Source organism: Diabrotica undecimpunctata, chromosome 5 (genome assembly GCF_040954645.1).
Source record: "Diabrotica undecimpunctata isolate CICGRU chromosome 5, icDiaUnde3, whole genome shotgun sequence".
Classification (NCBI taxonomy): domain Eukaryota; kingdom Metazoa; phylum Arthropoda; class Insecta; order Coleoptera; family Chrysomelidae; genus Diabrotica; species Diabrotica undecimpunctata.
In genome coordinates this window covers 128131556-128155215 of record NC_092807.1, presented here as the reverse complement: position 1 = coordinate 128155215, position 23660 = coordinate 128131556, and the positions used below count along the sequence as shown (strand labels likewise).

Genomic DNA, 23660 nt, shown 5'->3' with positions numbered 1-23660 from the left:
GCTAGTGGTTGTAATCAAAGGGAATATATAGACTATACAGAAACTTTTGCGCCAGTAATAAGACGTTCTTCTTTACTTGCTGTTTTCACTTTCCATAAAATTAGGTTTGGATATTAATCATTTAGATGTTCAAACAGCATTTCTAAACGGTCATTTGAAAGAGAACATATAGATTCAATCACCAGAGGGTTTTGATTTAGCAGGTAACAAATGTTTAAAATTAAATAAGGCTATTTATGCGCTTAAACAGTCTTCTAGGGCCTATAATTATGAAGTAAATAATGTTTTGGAAAACATTAATTATAAGAAATCAAAACATGAACCTTATATTTATATAAAAAGAGAAAATAATAAAATTACGGTCGTAGCAATATATGTAGAAGATTTCTTTTGTGTTTTAGTTTAAAATAAAACAAGTAGACTAAAAAATGGGCTGAATTGTAAATTTGTTATTAAAGATTTGGGTAGAATTTAGAATTAAGAAATGTTAAGGTATGCAAATAGAAGTTGATCCACATAAAGGTTATATTGCTTTGAATTAGAAAAACTATATTATTCAGTCGTTACAGAGACTTAACATAATTGATATCAAAGGAGTTAAAACTACAATTGAACCAAAGTTAGCTTTAACAATGTATGCTAGTAACAATTGCATTTGAGATAAATTTCCGTATCAGAGGTTAATTGACAGTTTTATGTATTTATCTGTTTTAACCGGACCAGATATATCATTTACAGTCAGTTTCTTTAGCCAATTTAACAATGTCTATGAGTCTCTTTGGAAATGTGCAAAAAGAGTATTGAGGTATTTAAAAGACACTATTAACTATTTTCTGATTTACTAAAAATTTGATTCAGAATTAAAAGGCTTTATAGGTGCCGATTGGGCAAGCAATACATTATATAGTAGATCCTTTACTGGATATGTGTTTAAACTTTGTGGCTCTGCAATATCTTAGCAAAGTGCAAAACAAGGAACGGTAGCTATATCTAGCTGCGAGGCAGAATATATGGCCTTGTCAGAGGCTGTTTTTCTTAGGGTTTGGTAAGTGATTGAATAGAAAAAACTAAATGTATTACTTTATTTAACGATAATCAAAGTGCATTAAACTTATCAGCAAATCCAATTTATCATAAAAGAAGTAAGCATATTGATGTAAAATATCATTTTTTGAGAGAATATCTGATACATCGTTCATAATTAATGTAAAATATATGCCTACTGATGTTATGCCAGCTGATGTGTTGACTAAAGGTCTAATTGCTGAAAAGCTGCACAGATTATTGAAACTGTTTTGTTGATAAGTGGGGATGTTAAAATATTGAACAACTAAAAAAAATTAAATATTAGCGCCATAAGTCATCGGAAGTTGGTTCAATGTAAATTTTATTCACTTTTGGAACAAAATAAAGTTAGTCTTAACTGTATACTCAACTGATTCGTTTCATTTACAAGTTTTAATAGGTCCCGGGCTCGAAGTGTGCCTGCCAGTCAATCGAGCCATCAAACCGACCTAAGAACTAACAAAAATAAAAAAGTTAGACAGAACAAATATTATTTATGGTGAGGTGCGGGGACATGACGTACTATCGTCTCGAGTCACCGGACTCTTCGTACCAAAAACGCGATCGAAAGCTCGTCATTCATTCAGGGACATGGTTATGAGCTTTGTGTTCTCTACTAGTCAAACTTGCACCGGCTACTCTTTTATTGTCGCTACAATGAACTCATTTAAAAGTTGGCATGCAATATCGAGTAATACGCTTACAAGAAACAACACTGTTCGAATTTGAAAACTGAAAATTGATGCTACTTAGATACAAGGATTATCTGACAGGGTTCTTCATCAGACAGTAAATCTTACCTTGTATTTCACACAAAAGTTAATCATGTATTTGTATGTTAATGTATTTCACATAAAGTTTTTTATACTCTACATAAACAATAAGATGTAATAAGACCCTTTATCATATATTTCAAACAAAAAAAGTTATTAATGATAAAAAATATTTATAATCCGCATCAAACAACAAAAACAAAATAATATGTCAAATATTAGAAAAAAATTTATATTTTAAAGACAATTTATATATTAACCTGAAATTATAAAATAAATAAATATCGATTTTATAAATTTTGGTGCATTTTTTAAGATACTACTTAACAACATAATAGCATTATATAATATGTTTATCATATTTATAGTAAAGACAAGTATATAAAAACAATACTGATTTCCAATAACGTGAGTATACAATGGCTCGAAAAAGACCAATGCGCATGTGTACTAAAGTTGACACATTAGTATTAGTCTTGGCAATAATGATATATGTAACTAGCGAACACTTAGGCCATTTGGGCCACAAAGATCGCTACTGCCTGTTAATATTATCAAAGATATGTGCAACCTCCAGAAATATCGCACAAAGTACATAAAATGCTTACAAGGGCACAGCCTGCAAGTCTATATTATCTGAGTCTAGATATGACTAGAGTCTACGTTTACAAGATTTTTTTAAGACGTTGAAGTTCAATATCTGTTCCATTAAAACTTGTAGGATATTAATCCATACTTAATGAGGATCCACTTACCCTACTACATTAAAAACAAATATGTAGTTTCGTAACTATAACAATCCGGTACCTTGACTAATAACTTAAGTTTCATTTTGTTCTCTTAAAAGAACAAAAATTATAAAAGCAATATTTCTTTGTTTACTTCGCTTTTTAAATTTGTTTCAGCATTTGACACGATAGAAAGACATATTATAGGGAAATGCTTGAGGAAAATTAACGTACCTAATGCATTGATAAAAATTATAGAAAGTACTTACAAAGAGGTAAAAGGAAGGGTACAAATAACAGGGGAAAGATCGGAAGCATTTAATTGGAAGAGAGGTATTAAACAAGGAGATAGTCTCAGCCCTTTGCTATTCATAATAGTAATGAACGAATTGATAAGAAACACTAGAGTCAGAACTAATCAACTACAGACAATAATAGGTTACCGCAGATTACAACCGGTAACAATAGAGTCCTTAATGTATGGAGACGACATAGTACTAATAGCAGATTCCGAGAATAAAATGCAGAAACTAATGGATATATGGGTAGAACAAATAGAAGAACTTAAAATGGAGATAAACGAGGAAAAAAGTAAGATAATGATAATCAGCGGCAAAGGAGATAAGGAAGATAATCAAATAAAGATAAAATGTAAAAACTCAGAATTGGAAATAGTAACAACTTACGAATACCTGGGAAGTATAATAACTAATGATGGAAAAATAGACTGGGAAATAACAAATAGAGCAAAGAAATCAAACAAGTTATATTATGTGTTAGCCCCAATAATGGGAAAAAGAGAACTTGCACGAGAAACAAGAATAAAAATATATAACACAATAGTGATACCGACTGTGCTCTATGCAAGTGAAAACTGGACAATTCTGGAAAAACATAAGAGCAGGATAAACGCAATGGAGATGAGACATCTAAGAAAGATAGTTGGAAAGACAAAATGGGATAGATTAAGCAACGAGACTATTAGGAGAATGGCCAACCAGGAACCGATAATGAACAAAATAGCAAAGAGACAAATGAACTGGTATGGGCATCTGATGAGGATGCAATCCAATAGAATAACAAGAAAAATTTATGAAGCAAAAAACATCGGAAAAAGAAAAAGAGGCAGACCAAGAAAAAAATGGATACAGCAAGTAGTAGAGGCGGGAAAACTTAAACAAAAATCACTCGAGGAATTGAAAATAATGGCAGGAAACAGGAAAGAATGGAAGAGGTGGGTAAATGGAAATTAAAATAGCTAGCCCAAATCCGACACCCTCATTAGGGTAAAAGGAAGGGGAGAAAGAAAGAAAGAAATTTGTTTCAAATTATTTTGGTGAAAAATGACAAACAGAAGTAGTTATCGTTCTATTATACATATTTTAAAAGTAACATAGACTACTTCTCAAAAAGGAAATTAATTTGGTATGGATTACTTTAGTACCTACAATTTAGCTTTATTTTGTCATCTATTTAGATACAACAATTATGCACAAACTCTTCTACCTGTTATTGTTAGAATAATGGACGATACGATAAGTGAAGAGGTCATAGATGTACAATATATACACCATATTTTATTAGGCGTCACGCCCTCCCGGTGGGGATCTAAGCCGGAAGCCCTTATCTCTTGCCGATTTGGGATTATAGAAGAAAAAGAAATAGGTTGTCGCACGACGCCTGGCAGACGTGAAACATAGAAACTATTTTGTACAGAAAATTTGCATGAATGGTTTATTAAAAGAATTAAATACGGCATAGTTAAAAACAAAATATTTAAATCTTTAACGAAAAAATGTCTCGCTTCGTGTCGGCGCCGGCGCTTTGACGAAGAATATTTAGGTGACATAGGAAGTAGTGGTTACAGTGATGCAAACAGTGACAATTATAAAGAAACAGTCGTGTGCAGTTTTACTTGGGGAAATGTGAAGAAATCAAATACCTACAGCATAAAATTTTGACAATACAAGATCAGACATATCACCTTTGTTTAATATACTGGATGAAACTGAAGAATGCGATGGGTAAAGTTATATTTTTGCTTATTCATAGGATACTAATAGATTTTAAAAATAAATTTTACTTAGTGATAAAACATTACAATTCAAATATGTTAAAACCTTAAAAAATGCACTCACATTATCCACACTGTCTGTACATTTTTGTTTGTTGATTATAATAAAATTCGAATTGCTATTAAGTTGATAGACTCAGACTGTATAAAAATATATAATTGGAAATTTATTTTTATACCAACATTTGGGCGAATACATGGCTTACACCAAATTTTCGTATGATTTCAATCGTTACTGCAATCAGTTAATAATATTCGTATGCAGTTTTAAATTTTTAACTTTATATGGAAAAAATAGTGAAAGAAAAGTTTTAAATTAGTCCGTAATTTATCTTACTTGCCAGGTTTCGCGTCTATTAATTAATATCTGTTTACAAACCTGAAAAAGGTCTGTTCAGTAAGAATTTTTTGTCTAATTTTGACTTAGGTAATTTGAGATATCATTGGAATAAATTTATTGAGCGAGCAAAAGCGCATATTGAAAATTGAATGTTTTTTTGTCGAAAAATCTTGGGTTTTCTTTGTTAAGCTAAGTAATTATCGAAAAAAACAACGGCTACTATGGAAACAAAAAGCGTTTGACAATTTGAAAAAAAAAAAACACGTTAAATCTGCAATTACCGTTGACTATAATATGAAATCCTAGCCATGCTAACGATTTCAGTCAATATTAAATATCTGATTGGCTGCACTCATTACGGTAAATGAAAAATATACCCTAAGACACAATTCAAAAATAAACAGACAATGTCGAGAGATCAGTTAACAACAGATACAAAACTATACACATTTTCAACCAATCTTTTCATTTGTTATTAAGAAGACGAATAACAAAATAGGTAAAAATCTCCGTGTTTTAATAAGACGAATTATTATAATAAATACTAATGGACATCGTTATCGCTGGAAATGTCAGATTCGGCTTCGTCTTCTGAATAATCTTGAGGACTTGGTGATAGAGGATCAAAACTCGAGGACTGACGCGAATTTTCTTCGTCCAGACGGGCTTCGACGAACTCTTCAGCATTGAGCATTGAAAGTGAACTAGTGCCTGCGTTAGCTTCGTCGAGAAGTTGTTCCAATGAGTGATGAGTACCATTGTATATTTCTTAAAAAAAATTAATGATTTAAATTAGAGTGATTTATACAAATACAAGTACAAAAAGTCCATTCAAAATCAAAATTTTCAAACGTAAATCATATTACATAAATATGAAAGTGAAATATAACAATTTACTATTTTTGTTGAGAATACATAACCCACAATTTAAGTTTCAAAATAATTTTGTTTATTTATTTAGTTTTAAAATAAGTCTTATTAAAATGCCACAAGAAAATAGCTTCAGACCAGTATTATAAAATATTTATAACAGAAGCATTTAGAGGCATTATATAATTTTCTAGGTAATAGCAAGTACAGAATTATACATATCTTACTACCTGCTTAATTATTACTTGAGTCTAAATTTATTATAGTTGATCCGATGTGATTCTCAATTATTTTGTTTCTTTTGTGTAATTGCGTAAAACATATTTATAACATCATTAAAAATATTTTTCATATCTGCAAATAGGCAAGTAAACTTCCCCTAATTCAGCATCCTACTGTCCGACTTTGTGGTAAAGATGCCAAATATAAAGAGTAAGTCAAACCAAAATCAAGTCATTCCCTATCACATATGTTGACTCTTGTTGCAGTTTCTCAACTTTTCATAAACTATTAGATATATTAAATAGGAATTATTTCTACGTTGCACCTGCAACCCCATCTAAATGGGGGAGGTACAAGAAGAACTCACCGCTCGCTTGAAGAATAAGGGGAAGGACATAATGGAGATACATGGATGTGCGCGGTGGGGGTCGCGGTCTAGGTTTACATCGATGACGGGCACAACATACCGAAGATACCTTCCTTTCAGTGTTCTTTGCGGTTTCTGAGGTAACTGACAGGTGTTCCGAGAAAGTTAGCTTCTTTACATTATAAAATTATGTACATGAGCAACAATAGTGACGACAGTGAATGCATGTGTTGAAGTATGAAGTAAAAAGTAGTGGATCATTTGTAATTCTTTAAATCGCCAGCTTTCGGTTTATCCTATAAATAAAAAAAGGCAGTATCTAGTAAAATACCATCACCTGTTTAAAAAGCTTAAGAAACACCACTCACGACAGATTTTATACTTATATGAGAATGAGTCTGGATGCATTTCAGTATATTTATCATACCATCGGTATCTCTGGCGAATGTCACGTGGTGTGAAAACCACCAATAAACTTTTAATTTACCACGCGATCAACAGCTCGATTGCGATGTAAAAAAACACTATTTTGTTCTGGCATCGACATCGCTGTAAACCACGATGATAGGTCTTGAGGGTGAACGGCTGAAACATCCTTGGTAGGTGCGACCCCATAAAAAAATTAAGGTTTGTTTTGACATCAATGTATCAACCGCGACCTCCATCGCACACATCCATGTATCTTCGGTATGTCCGTACCATAAAGCAGCATTGGCGCGAGTAGTCTCCCCCACTTAAATCTCTGGGTTGAGGAGATATAATGCATCCCCGAGAATTGACATCGACATGATACTTGATACTTCGGAGTAAACTAGAACATTTTGTCAATTTAAATAGTGGTGGTTAGATTGACCGTATGTCTGTTAGAGTGTACAGTTTTTGAAATGTCTGCGATTACGGGTTAAAGTTAGAGTTTGGTAAATATATTTAACTTTTTATTTTCAAATGAAAATACTTGTACTAACAATAAAATAATAGTGGGAAACATTTTAATTTGTTTATGTACGGTTTCCAGCTATTTCTAAACTTTTTATCAAACATAATAAAATTACAATAGGCATTCCTAATGATCAGTAGGCTAATTTGCTTAATGTGATTAGGATCTTTGTAAGGGGTTATATTATATTTTACCTCTCAAGCACAACAGTTAGAAAGTTTCTGTCATATGGATCTAAACTCAGTATATTGTAATTCAAACGTGTAGTTTCAAACAACCATCATTCCTAGACGTAAGTTGGATATTGATGAATTAATTTCAAATGTATATAAATACTTTACCATGCAGAGACAATGGTGGACCATTAAAGTCATTAGTATGTATAAACCAACGCGTTTGTGACGCACTCGGGATAATTGAAAGTAAGCTAAAAACTGTAAAGATTGTCAGAGATTCTCAAGAAGACCTTACTGTGACCGAGTATCATAAAGACAAGAAAACAACTCATAAACATTCTAGGAGCATTTATTTACCTGATGGAGAAAAATTTGAAATTCGCAATATTTTGTATCGAATGTGTGAAAACAATCAACAATGTCAGTTAAGATACTTTACTGGTCAAAATAAGAGAAAGTAAGTTTCTGAAATTAAGAGGACTAGCCTTTGGAAAGTGTTGAGAGATTTAGGATTTGAATTCAAAAAAGAAACTAATAGGTTACTTTTATGCGAAAGGAGTAGTGTGGTTCACAAAAGAATTAAATTTTTGAGAGAATATACTTGACTTAAATCTGAAAGTACAATTCGACAGATATAGCTGCAATGCTCAAGGTCACTTCATCGATAAACGGAGGAGCCGATAGTCAGTTGTATGTAATTTTTCGAAGCGTAAACATCCATATAAAACCTACGTTGCTATTTGATACGTTGTCAGATAACCTCGTAATTCGTGAAATAGTGATTGTTTGTTGAATTTTCATAATATTCTAGTACGCAAGAGGTGAAATTTCTTATTATTTTATTTCTTATTATTAAAATGAATCACGTAAGTGCCGTAAAAAATCGGGTTCTGAGTGCACAAGCTCGTGAAATTATATACTCGGTTTTAAAATTTACGCAATAGGAAGCAGAAGGAAATGTTCTTATTGAGTTATCGAAAGTGCAAGAACGAGTAGCTGCTTTGACAGGTAAATCGATTGTATAATTATATTAAAATGTATTATAATATATTATAAATGTTTTGCATACTTAGATTACCATTTTTTGTTATAAATCAATTAAAAAAAGAGATGGTGTTATAGAGATATAGAAAATAATCGAATAAGAGGAAAAAGTTAATATAATATTCAATTGTTATAGGTGTCAGTTTATCCAGCGTCAGAAAAATAGCTAAAGAGGGTCATGAGGTTGAAAATGGAGAAACCCCCGGATTCTCCACACCTAATAAACGACAAAAAAAGTCCTCAAAAATACAGCTAGATCCATGTGATCAAAGTATATTACGGAGACAAATATATGATTTTCATCTTCACCATAAACAAGTTCCCACAATTAAAAAAATTCACCAAAAATTTGTAAATGAATTGAATTATGCAGGTAGTAGAGAAAGTATGAGGATGGAATTCCACAAACTTGGGTTTCGCTGGAAAAAAACAGTCGACAACAGAAAAATGTTGATAGAGAAACACGAAATTAGACATTTAAGGCTGCAATATCTGAGAAATATCAAGGAAGCAAGAAATGCAAATAAATTTATAGTGTTTACTGACGAAACTTATTTACTTACGAGCCATATTGCAAAAAACAATTGGTGTGATACGAGTAATAATGGACTTAAAAAACCAGTGTCAAAAGGGCAACGTTTAATTATTGTTGGGGCAGGAAATGAACAAGGTTTTGTTCCTGGTTCTTATGTGAGGTGGAAGTCGACGTCAAAATCTGGAGACTATCATGATGACATGAACTATGCAAATTTTAAAAAATGGTTGGAAGAAAATCTTTTGTGTAACTTGCCTCCGAATAGTGTAATAGTGTTAGATAATGCGCCATACCATAATACACAGGAAGATAAATGTCCCACATCTGCATCGAAAAAGTGTGTTATGCAGGAATGGCTTCGGGAAAGAAATATTGCATATACTGCCTTTATGTTGAAGGCAGTATATTGCATATATCTCTAAAACATAATAAAATTGCATAAACCTCGTTATGTAAAATATGCAATCGATAGAATTATACGAGCACAAGGACATGATGTATTTAGACTCCCACCATACCATCCAGATTTGAATCCCATTGAAATGGTTTGGGCAGCTTTGAAATCATATGTAGGAGCCAGAAATGTAGACTTTACATTTACATCAATCCAGCAGCTGTCGGACGAATTTTTTGAAACCTTTCCTGTGGAGGAGTGGAAAAAAATAACAGACAAAGTCATCGCAACTGAACGTGAATTGATGTCAAAAGAGCCACTAATTGATGTAGTCGTAGATAAATTTATTTTTATAAGCTTATTTCCACAACCGTCGGAAACAATTTATTTTAACTAAATATCAAAATTCTCAGTATGAAACAAATTTAGCTTTCTAATTTAATAGATTTCCATTCATTCAGTTCATTTTAATGATTATGACTAATAACTTCAGCAAATAACATATTTTATCAATTACCTCAAACATTTTAACTTTGATATTAGGGCTTTGATAATAAATATAATTAACAACTCATTACAGTAATTATGGAGTATTAATATTACAGTTCAATGGACAACCTCTAAAATAATATTCGATTAGGCAACACCGCATCAATCAATGTCTGGTCGAGTCAAATCGTCACCATCGCAGTTATTTCTGTTTACTTGTACAACATTCATATACTTAGATGAGACATGGATATTTGCAACGGGTGGAATTAAAAGAATTTGGCAAGACGACAGCATAAAATCAATAAAACACAGATAGCGAAGGCAAAAGACACATCATTCTTCATGCAGGAGGAAAATAAGGAGAAAACGCAGATTTGATTTTTTCTTCAAAATCAAAATTTGCTGATTACCATGAAAACATGAATACAGATATGTTTGTTAAATGGCTTGAGGAGAAACTGTTACCTAAACTGAGTGAACCATCAGTTATAGTTTTAGATAAAACAGTCGTGGAAGCTACCGAGCATACAAAATTGGTTAGTTAAAAATAATATCAATTGTCAGCAATACGCCTTCAAATCAGAGTTACGGGAAATTTCGAAACATAATAAAAAACCAACAGTTTATATAGTTGACCAAATTGTATCAAGTTATGGACATCAAGTACTATGGTTACCGCTGTATCACTGCCAGTTTAATCCCATCGAACACATCTGGGGTATATTTAAACGTATTATGATAATCACATTTGATGCAGTGAATACAGTTACTATGCAGTTAGGGAAATGTAGCAAAAAGCTCTTAAAACTGCAACTCCAGAAATATGGGCCAAAACTGTAAATAAATGTGAAAAATTAATAGAATAGTGGTAGATCCGAGAAAATAACATTAGTAAAATTAATCCAGTGATTATAGATTTACATAATGATAGCGGTAGTGAGTTTAGTGACGATGATGATGATTTATAAATTTAAATAATCAGTAAGTACACTATTATAATGTAATTTACAAAATAATTGTACAGCAAGTTAACCATTATATTTATACATTCTTTATTAGCCAAATAAACAATAATATTTAAAATTCCATTTGAATTGTTGCTCCTTATTTTATACAAATTAACTTAAACTGATAATATAGTCAAAAATATTCTAAACAAAATAAGTAATTAAAAAGATTATGAGAACTCCAGTGCAGTTTACCTGCCTTTTACTAGAACGAAAGGTTTTCTGTGAATTCCATTAATCGATTATAGGTGTAAGTTGGTTGAATGTACGTACTATTTTTATGTTAGCGTATATATACAGCAAACGCCAGTTATGATGAGGTTGCAGCTGGTGGTGCCAATTACATATTTTCAAATAAAGTCACCGAACTTATCTTACAGGCTAAACGATTGAAAGCTGGACATTTACTCAGTAGGATATCTGCTATTCATAAAGACTTGCCCCCGCCACTGTTTCATTGACACAATTTGTTTAATTAACCCCACTTAAATATGTCTTTTAACTCTCTCCGAAATTTTATAATAATTTGTGTTTGGTGTAAAACGTGCACCATAAAGGCAAGAACAAGGTTCATAACGATTATGCAAATGATTTAACAGAACAATTGTTACAAAAGATGAAAAAATTATAATTATTGTACTATCAGTGCTATAATTTTTGTAACTAATATATCTTTATTGTATGATTAAAGTAAACTTTGTGCATTAACTGCCACTTCACTTCCACGTCTTTTACCTATTCGTTTTCTGCCCTACACCTTACCATCTAGGGCGGCTCTGGACATTATATAATCTTGATTTTAATCTTCTATTTTGGAGTAGAATGTGTGAGTTATTAAGAAATAGTCTTTGGTGTGCTTCATTATGCTTTTTTTCAGTTCTAGATATGTGAAGCTCTTGAAGCTCTTGAAGTGTATACTTTGATTTATATTTATAATTGTTCTGTTTTGTGTTTTTGTTTTATGTATATTTAATTCTAGTATAACCTAATTGGTCGCTCCTTTTCCAACGTTCAGGTTTTTTATGACATGTTCAAGTGCCAAACTAGATAGTGTTGGTGCCAGCCCATCGCATTGTTTTAGATTGACTATTTGAAAACTTTCAGTGGGAAAGGACTTTAAGATGTAAGGAATATATATATATATATATATATATATATATATATATATATATATATATATATATATATATATATATATAAACATATAAACATAAGTCAGATAACTACTTACTATCTAAATATGGCCACATGGATTCTGGAAGCAAGCCCTTGATCTTTTCTAAACTCTCTAGTGTACAGGTACCAGTATCTAAACCTAAATAGATTAAAGCTGTTAGTCCTTCTATTTACCAAAAACATTCAATGACTTACCCGATAACATTCCAATTGACTTTAATATTTCCATATCATCTTTTATTTCAAATGTGTCATTTAATTGAAAGACATATTCCCTCCTAAAAAATGAATAATCTATTACATTCAATTTTTCAGATCTTTTTGTCTAAGATTTTTATGTTTTCATACGTTTTCAGAATATTTTATTAAAACGTTTCTTTCAATGTGTACAAAACGAACTGAATAATAAAAAACGATAATAAACAACGAATTGAAAAATAACACTAATCAAAAAAATTATTGCTTCATAAAATACCAAATCCTTGAAAGGCAGAAGCCATAACTATGATCTAGAGATAAATAAACAAAATGCTAGGAATATGATGAAGCAAGCTTGTAAATCCAAAAAATATCAAATATATATCGGTACCTCAGAGGTAAACTATCGTAACTGCAAATTTCGCCGTTTTCTGATTACATTTTTAATATGTACATCGCAATGCAAATTTCCTGGGGGTAAAGTATCGTAACTGATACTTTTCATTCTGGTTTAAAACGTAATGTGAAACTATTGTAAACTACTTAAGTACTGCAGTATTAAACTATCGCGAAGGACGTTACGTTTGTTTACCGTAAAAATTTGGCCGAGAAGATGGAACTGTTTAGGTGTTCAACTAACGTAATCGCACTTACGATAGCTTACCATTTTTCAACTCTTTGATTAAGCAGCGTGTTGTCTAAAAAGAATTTGTGATTTCGAAAATATGAGTGACAAAAGAAGTTGAAGAATATTGAAATTAGCTTTATTGGATATGGAGGTAAGTTGTAAACGATATTTTTTTTGTAAAACATTGTAATTTTAGAAATCTTAGAACCTAACCTTACCTAACCTCAAAAATTTACTTTAATTTAGAAGTCTATGTTTATATAATAATTTTTATTATTTAACTCAATATTTCATTCTTAATTTATAATTCATAAATAATTATTGCTAAACCCATCATATAGCGATGAGATTTATAGTTGCAACTTTATATCATTGGATAATATAGGCCGAATATCTAAATTGCAATTAATTATTATAGTACAGTGGATTTAAGTTCTATAAATAAACAATTTATTGGATATTGAATTACAACTCGTTCTAATTCTCGAGTATTAAGAAATTTACTCTTTTAAGCAAAAATATTTTACTTATGTTTGGTAATGTATTTTTTGTTACAAATCATTATAAAATTTGGTTGTAAACTATTCCTTTGAGTTACCTATATGATTACAGGTCATCTCATTTGTGTGATCACTGTTTTCATAATAATCCTGGTATGAAATTATATAAAATTATTTCTAACATACATATTTATAATAGTTTTATGTACTGATGGCAAATAAAATAAAATTTGTATTTATTAAAGGAAAATGCATAAATATGTTTTGTTACAGACTGTTAGAGAAGACACAGCATCTAGTGAAAATGAGGACAATGTATTGAATATATTGCCAGAATTGAACAACTCTATGACTGAAGAATCGACTGATATTAGGAACAATGATTTCATAAATTCGGATGTTAATGATTCAGACCAAGATCCCGATTATGAGATGGATAAAGAATCTGCAGATTCATCTGGTGCACATGCTGCTTCTCAGGAGGATAACCTGACAAATAATACATCTACCGCATCAAATGTACCATTAAAAAAAAAGGGGAAGGAAACGAGTGCGTAATCTTGGTAGTTGGAAGTGCAACATCAGAAAAAGAAATAAGCTAGCAGGAAAAGAATATGTTTCAAAAAAGGAACATTAATAGCAGCAAAAGCAATAAAGCCACCGTGTCTGCCATCATGCAAAAAAAGTGTACCGAAAGAATTTCCCATGATGATAGGCAGCAAATATTTGACAAGTTTTGGCGTAAAGAAAATTCTGATAATTTCAAACGGAAATTTGTATCCAACAATATTGAAAGAAAACCAGTGTTTTAAAGTTGGTGACAAACCTAAATGCTACAAGCAGAAATGTAACGTTATCTTATTTTTTTGTTATAAGAGATACTAAAATACCAGTCTGCAAACATTTCTTCTTAAATAGACTCTGCATATTAGATATGTTTGTGAGAACCGCTTTAGCAAAGAGAACGGATATAGAAATAGTTGAACCGAATAATAGAGGAAAGAAACCATCACCAAATAAAATTAACGAAATTGTTTAACAAGGAGTATGGTCACACATAAGCTCATTTCCAACAGTAGAGAGTCATTATAGCCGAGAGAGGACCGAAAAGCACTATTTGGGTAATGAGTTACATATCTCAAAGATGTACTCGCTATATAATGATAGAACATAAATAAAAGTCTTATTGCGAAAAAATGGTTATACGAAAAAATTTTAATTTTTAATATCTATCCTTCAAACAACCGTCCAATGATACATGCGACACATATGATCATTTTATTATCAAAATTAAAACTACTGAGGACGAAGGCGAAAAACAAGTCATCCAAATACAATACGATGAACATCTTACTGAAGCCAGTCTCCAATATACTCTAAAAAGAACTGATAAGGATATTTCTAAGGAAATTGATTCAAAGGAAATTACCATAATGGTTGACTTACAAAAATGTTTACCAACCCCATTGCTGACAAATACTCAGTCGTTTTATTTGAGAGACATGTGGACATTAAACCTCACGATATTTAACGCAACAGCAGGAAAAAGTCATTGTGCAATGTGGGATTAAACAGTTGGGGCCCGTGGAGCCTGTGAAATTTCTTCGTGCATTTTCAGGTGGGCATTAGCTAACTTGAATTCGAATATAAAGGAACTTACGATATGGTCAGATAATTGTGGAGGCCAAAATAGAAACTTCACCATAGTTGCTATGTATATGTGGCTTATTCGCTGTGTCCCAACCTTAAAATATATAAATCACAAATTTTTATTAAAGGGACACACTCATATGGAGGTTGACGGAGTCCATTCTGTAATAGAGAGAGCCAAAAAGAAAATTGATAAAACAAACACCATGATGGTTCCCTGGGACTGGCAGCAATTTGTCAGGCAGTGTAAATTTAAAGATGTAATTGAAGTATACGATATAAGGTTAGAAGATTTTAAAAATTTTAAATCACTGTTTGACAACAATGCTGCTCCTTTAATAAACAGAAAAAAAAATTCTAATCATAAAGATTTCCTCATTAGTGAAGTTGTTCATCTGCAAGTACGATCGTCAGATCCGGGGACTCTCTTTTACAAGAACGAACTGGCCAACAGATATTCATCCTGTAAGTTAAGTATTACGGCCCATATCTTCTAAAAAGTTTAATGACCTACAAACAAGTTTGCAATGGATCCCTCCATGTTTTCATCATTTCTACAAGAATATACCACATGGAAATAACATCGCTGAATATCCTGAGGAAAAAGATCAATAATACTGGTGTGGACGATATTAGTGAGTGTTTATTAAACAATACTTAATACTGAATTTTAGTTTTTATATTTCTTATAAAATAATATAGTTGTTTCAATTCTTACTTATTTTGTATGATATAACCTATGAAATATGTGAAATATTCAATGGTATACCGTCTTTCCCCATTTATTTTATGCGAACGTATTTGGTAAAAGGTAATTTTCTTTAAGAGTAAACTAACGTAAGTGCTCCCATCCCTTAACGGTAAACTGAAATATTATAAGAATATTTTTTTCAGTAGTGGTAGACAATAAAATATTATCTTACTATCAAAATGATTTTAAAGAAGAATAACTAATTCGTCAGCTGCCTCATAAATGATTAAAAAAACTTAAATCGGCTCTACTGTAAAATTAGCAAAATGTTACATACGATAGTTTACCTCGAGGTACAGATATGTATTATTTATTAAGTGTAAATTTATTATTTATTATAAATAAGATGTATTAATAGTCATGAAACACACATGAAAAATAGAAAAAATCAAAGAGGCAATCTTCATCTTACTTATAAAAAGAAATCGGAAACAAGAGTGTACCAACATTAGCAGATTAATAGAAAGTTAGACACATCATCTACAATTCTACATAATACATACAACCCACAATACATAAACAGATAATAAATAAACACACAAAACAATTAGAATTTGACATCATCCTGAGGGTACAAAAACACCACCCTCAGAATTTTCAACTTACAGCTGGCTATTTACCTACAAGATCAAGGCAAAGTCACCCGTCAATTTGGAAAACAATAACCGCCAAACAACTATTGGTTATAATAACAGCTTAATATTTAAAATAACATTTTTTGAAACTGATTTCCACAGTGGAAATCGAAACGTCAAATTTTTAGTTAAAATATAATTTCCATTGCAACCAACTGTGGCTTAATCCCATATAAACCTAATTTTAACTTTGACATGCCACAAGAAAACAGTTTCAGAACCTTTTTAAGACTTTCTTAATAATTTTATGTTCGTAAAACAAGTAAGAAAATAGAAGAAAAAATTTGGGTAGTAGAAAATAGTTTTTATATAAAAACTGGAAAAATATCGATTCTAACTACTTACAGTTAGGACAAAATTCAGCAGAAGCAATAAGATGTAATTACGTCTAGAAAAAACTATAGATTTTAAGAGAAAATTTGATGTCAAAATATTGGGTTCTGAAGCGATCATTGATTCGAGTTTTTATAAGTTAAAATACATAAATAATTTATAAAGATAATTGCGAAAAATGACATTTGCATAATGGCCGTATTTAAAATATAATGCCTTGATAATACGTCAGAAACAAACAGTTTTATGCCACGGCATATAAACCCCGAAAATAATGTACCAGTACAAAACACTGACCGCAAAAAAGTACAATCTTACTTAATACGGTATAGTGCATATGAGATAAACTAAAAATATAAAAGAAGCGCAGAATCATATTTTAAAAATAGGAGAAAAAAGATATTATAAAAGTATCTTGCTTACTTATCATTTGATATACTACAACTAATAACAGTCTTCTTATTAGTATTGACAACAATAAAAGGCAGCTGAATGGAAGAATTCGAAGAGGGTGCCCCATAGAATTTTTCGTTATCCCTATTTCTTTGTGCCAAATTTTTAAAAGCAATTTGGTTTAGAATTAATTCCGTTAATTGTTTTTCCTTTTCAACTATTGCGGCTATCTTCTTTTGTACGTCCTTTTCAAGTTGATGGCACTCTTGGAGCGAATTTGTTGGAAGTCCTATCCACCTAAAAAAAAACCATAATTTATGTATATATTATTATGAAATTGAATTTTGAGCTAATTAAAAAAAAAACAGTTATTAATTATATTCAAGTTCAATAATTCAATTGGTATTCTATTCTAATATATTTCAACATTTTTAATTACAGACGTCAAATTTTAATTCACTTGTTTAAATGTTATCTCAGGGTTTTCTCTGGGTTTTCCAATACCTTTACCTTGTAACAGTGTTAAAATAAGCAATAAAGGTACAAGGAAAATAAATTAATTTGAATTAAATATTGATCAAATGCCTTTGCAAAAAGAAACTGCCATACACACACGCCAAGTGATACGAGGCAGAAATTCACTGGTCAATTGAGGATTGAACCAGAGATTCTAAAACTACCAATAAGAGACCTGTTGGTCTTCGTTGGGGCCAAAGGACTTAGGACTATTTTAATGGAAAAAACAAGGTATGGTACAAAGATCTTACGACCAAGTGCCAGAGATTAACGAGTCTCGCCTGAATTAAGAAGAAGAAGCCCATGAGGCTTATCGCGAACTCAGACTTCAGCCATTTTGTTGGGATTTCTTCAGAGTTGTATGCGTTCTGCTTGTATATTATTTGGGCCCGCTGCTTTACCATCCTTAAGCTGTGTTATTGCTTTCTACTACAATATGCTTGGCCCATCATTTATCTTCTCTTCTAACTCAAATCTGTTATCTCTTTGGTTTTCAAATAGTTTCTCTAGGTATTCTTTTGACATTCTTAGTTTATTTTACTCTATTTGTCCAAGATGATGTTTCCGTCAAGAATTTTTCTATGAGGACTCCTCTCCCGTTTTTGTCCAAATCCGTATGCTTACATGTTCTGTGTCTTATCTCCAGCTCCAAGCTTGGCATTAAAATTTCCCATAATGATGAGCACTTCTTGTCTTAAAATTTTCTGTATGATTCCGTTGATTTCTTGATAAAACTTGAATACTTTTTCCTCTTCTTTATCTGCAGTGGGAGCATAACTTGGATGATGGTTTTTTTGATGAATTGGCTTGTACATCTAGCAACATCAATCTCTCTGATATTGGTGTAAAGTTAGGAACGCATTTAGCAACCTTGGGTGATACGATTACTCCGACTGCATATTCATGAGATCCATCATTCTTTCTCGAGTATTATACCTTGTGATCTTCCACTTGTGCATCTAGAAAATATGGCGCAAAAAATTGTCAAACATTTGTAATGAAATAAAGATAAAAACTATTAAAAAGTTAAAAATCTTATCTGTATGAACCGATTACAATACAATAACTGTTAAACGTGATAGAAACGAAACAAACAACTTACCTAATTTCTTTCTTTTCTTTAGAAATAATATTCATTGCCATTAGAACATTTAATGCATCATATACCCTTCTCCTAATATTTTTTTGATCATATTGATCAGCCAGGCTATTATTTGTTGAATTCGTAAATTCCGTAACTAGCTCATCTGCTACTTCATTGTAAGTAGTGGTCCCCTTCTGTTGTACCTTCTCACAAACCTTCATTGAAAAGTGACGGAGTCCTTTCCCTACTTTGTCTGATTTTCGCGGCCTTTTCCTGAAATAATTCAACATATTAACAACTTAAATTAATGGAAAATTTGGTATAATAATCGACGGCTAAGAAGAACCAACTAGGTTACATCTTTAATATTTCCGAATGTTGCTGAGAAGCCGTTGACGGGTGATATTATCAACGAAGTCCTAATCGGTGTCAACACCATTCGAATTTGAGTGGTACGAAAATCAGGATTTGCGTTGGTTCTTATTACCTGGCGCATACTATAACAAAGTCTCAGAAGATAATAAAATAAAAGAATAATGAATGGTATCAAAATTTTTTGAAAATAACAATCTGAACGATCATTTCTATCAAATCAAGTTATAACTTCATCACAAGTGTTGTAGGTTTTACCAGTCAATTAAATATTTCTGTTCTTTTTGTATGTTTCTTGATTTGCATAGTCAGTCTATATTTACTGATTGTCTTTGACATGCATTAGTGTTTCAACATAGTCTTTCGTACTACTTTTTTTTGTTTTCGTAATATTTTTATCAAATAAAACTAATATTTGGTTTTATAACCATCTTTTAAATTTTCTCTACGGTTACAAATTGTGTTCATGAGTTGTCTAAATATTTTCGCCAGAAAAAATAAACTCAAAAATTTCTTTGTGTTCCCTTTTAACTTATTATATCAGTGGATATATTTTACAGCTGCATGGTATAAATGTTTGTAATCCTGGAGATTTGTATGTAAGTGACAGACCACTAATAGTGTTAGTAATTTAGTAAAACTGCGAATCTAGTCTAATTGGCTTATAAGGTGTCTGTTGGCAATCAATAACAAAAACTTACTGGAGAGAATGGAGGTGAAGACAGTGTCCCTATAGAACTTTAACAAGAGGAAACTGAATACCAACCATGAAAAAAAATAATAAAGCAATCCAGTCTCTAGTCAGTACCAAATGAACAGACCTGAATCAGACAACGTAACAGCTGAAAATATTTAAATCTGCCCGGCAAAACGTTTGTAACCTTTTTTCATAACCTACAGATACAGGTATGAACGCATTCTACCTAAAGAATGGAGTACAGAGATTATCTGCGTTTCTCCAATTTTGCAGCGTTTTTTCTGCTTTTTGAATCCTGATCTGAAAATTAACCAGTATAGTAAAAAATATCGGCTCTTAAGTGAATTTTAAGTTAAATATACCCGTTTAAAAATTGCAAGAGTGAGTTGGTGAGTTCCTGAGTAGGAGTTAACTCAAAGGCTCTGGAAGTCAGATTATATTACATCAATAATTATTAGTAATAACAAAATATCCATTTGACAACAAAAGAAAAACCAACGAATATTTTAAATACAAACTAGAATTTCTTATCTTTTTTGTTTCTAAACGGGCTTAATTGCCTTGTTATAGTTTTGAGACAGGACCGCATTCAGATCTAATGACTAGTTTCAAAGTTTATTTAAACGGATAACATTTATTCCGAATTAGTTCAAAAAATGAGCTGTATTTCACCACCAACACCCAAAAAAACGTACTCATCAGTAACCAGTACTCTTAATTTTCCATCCAGAAAGCAAGCTGTTGTATTCAGTTCACTAGAAAATGTAAAATTAGAAGATTACATTGTATCACTGGGATCTGTTATATTTTCAAAGGGTATTGTTACGATAAATATCAGTCATATTTAACCTGTAAACATTTTTTTATTTTCACTTTTGTTCTAGTATATTCTCCGACCAGCTAGAAACCGGTCTGGCGTTCCCTTTCATTAGAGACAATTCAAGGGTTAACACAGGTCAACATCCGTGGGCTTCGAAGGGATTCCCGAACAACGGCTGTTTGATATATATATATATATGTATATATATATATATATATATATATATATATATATATATATATATATACTTATAATGTTCTCTTCACGTATAGCTATTAGTTTACAAATTTATCAATATTCATCAAGGAAAAATCATAGTAAGCAATCAAATAAAACAGGGAAGAAGATTAATAATTACTCCTAGTGAACGACTAATATCGAATGTATGCCCAAGTCCACATAATTGGAAACATGGCAATGACGACGTAACGATAGCAATGGACGAGGAGTTGTTGCGAAACTTTGAAAGAAAAATAATCCTAAATAACGCAGTTAACGAACAGGGTCTAACTATGAGCAGAAGGGAACAATTCTGAGATATCTTTACGATGTGGATGGAGAATACATGCACTCTACATAATAGGATGGAAAGATTGATACAGACCAAGATTCATGAAGGGATTTAGTGTCATGTGATGATGAATCGTAGCGTTAAAGTCACCCAGTTTAATAGTAAAAGAAACAGTATACTATCTTCAATATCGGGACAACTCATTTGGCTTATAAGAAATTAATACATTATTATTATGACTATATAGGTTAAAATAGACTTAAGGGAGTAAATCGGCAGTTACCTAGCACCTAATAAATTCAGTTAAAACGTCACTTAATTGATCGTAATTTATGTCACGATCCATGCAGAAAAATCTATATTCCATTTACTTACGATTCAGGTGCATAGTCCAGTTCAACATGATCCTGTCGTTTTCTTGATAAAATTGGAGGAGTACTATTTTTGGGCATTGTTGATGGCTGAGATGTATATACAGGTACCGTGGTCGAAGTAGAATTGAGCTGTGGTGATAGTTGAACTTTTATTGAATTTGCTGCAGGCCAATTTTGATGCCTGGCTGTAAATTTAAATTAAAATGTCAACCGTTTTAAGTTATTAGAGTAAGTTTAAATATTACCATCTGGGAGGTTGCGAGCTTTATGGTCTTTAATCCACTTGGCAATTTGTTTACTTGAAGAGGGACGGTTTCTGTAAATCATTGCACACTTAATACAAATATTCAATAAATATATCTACTATAGATATTCACAATAGGCAAATTTAATGTTTTTTCCTTTTTTATTGGCTTTGGAGATAGCTTGATCCATTCAGCCACGATTATAATAAATTCTGTTCGCTATAATAAATTTAATAATACACTTTGGTACAAAAAATTCGATATATATATATATATATATATATATATATATATATATATATATATATATATATATATATATATATATATATATATATATATTGAAATACAATTCGTCAGATAGCATGTAGAAATAACGTTATAACAGTCTATTGATACCAATTCATACACCGAAAGTTTGACGAATTGTGTTCCTTTCGCCGTTTATTTTTATATATTCGGCGCCTCAATTCATCAAAGCTCTTGCTAAAATTTGTAAATATTTGTCACATTTCGTACAGCTCAAACGATAGTTGTTTTCGTTTACGGCTACCAAAATAGGTGGCGCCTTTTGCAGCAATACACTAGAATAGTGGAAATAGCGGGACAATTCGCTAGCTTTACGTGTTTTGAGTTTGTATCTTCCCGACCGTCCGGCTCGCGGAAATAAGAATACAGCCGGAGCAAGATATCCCTACCTGTCGTAAGAGGCGACTAATGGGAAGGAACGAGAGGTGGAGAGCCGTCGCTTGAGGTGTCGGGTTTGTAGAAACGCACGCAGTGCTCTTCGGCGTTACGGTTACCGGTTTACACTCCTAGTATCCGAGACGAGTCTCTCGTGGGACCACTTTACTTTCATTCCACAGAACCAAAGTGAGGTTAAACGAGCTGCGACCCTTATACGTCCATTAAGGGCGTAGGATTGCGGCACGTATCCACTATTGGAGATTTAAGAGTTGGAGAGGAGAGCTCCTCGGCGGCTACCTGTCTACGTGTGAGGTCGAGTTCCTCTATCTGTGCTCACCTTTCCGCACCGCGGGTGGGGGATAACGGACGGGTGTTCGTAACGCAACACAGATACTAGAGGGAGGGTGGAGCCCCGCGAAGCTTCGTGCAACGTGTCACCCTCAAATTATGTCGGACTCGTAGGGGTTAGTGGGTAGCTAAAGGTCGTATACTAAAAGAACTTTTTGTAATATCTCATACTACACATTTCAACTGTCAAACCCGTCTGTACAGTTGTGACCAAAAAAAAGATTTATTTTTTACTTAATAACTTAATTGTAACTTAATATTGAGCTAATGGAGAGTTCTTCTGTCATATAGCATTTAATACAAACTTTGAGATATATGAAAACTTGTAGTATAGTCTCTCCACTTGCATTACTGAAACAACCGACTGTAACCAAGGTTCCCCTTTCTGCTAATTTTATTTCCTTAAATAGTTATAAAATTGAAGCTTCATCAAGGTAAAAATTCTTGAAAACATTAAACAAAAGAGCAAAAGAAAAAAATAGAAATTTAGAAAGCTAGCTTTCATATTAACGAATCATAAATATCAGCAATACCTTAAAACAAAAATCTTGTCGGCGTAAGGCCGGCTCCACACATGGGATCCAACGTTGGCGCCAACATTGGAGCCAACGTTGGGTCAACTGTATTCCCACGTTCGGTGAGGCATCCACACATTGGGTTAAGTATTGGGCTGATATCAGTCTGTTCCCTCTAGGGCCAACGTCAACGTGTCCGACAT

General features: G+C 32.1%; 1 protein-coding gene across 1 annotated transcript in view; it reads right to left on the bottom strand.

Annotated features, from left to right (window-relative positions):
* Positions 1-473: 473 nt before the first annotated feature.
* The window catches only part of Dp (transcription factor Dp), a 47564-nt gene continuing 24377 nt past the window's right edge, over positions 474-23660 (bottom strand). The window contains 7 exon segments of the mRNA XM_072532696.1: positions 474-5748; positions 12256-12339; positions 12396-12478; positions 17319-17585; positions 18907-19161; positions 21664-21808; positions 21874-21978. Coding sequence (XP_072388797.1) covers positions 5525-5748; positions 12256-12339; positions 12396-12478; positions 17319-17585; positions 18907-19161; positions 21664-21808; positions 21874-21978 — 1163 coding nt within the window. The 3' untranslated portion in view covers positions 474-5524.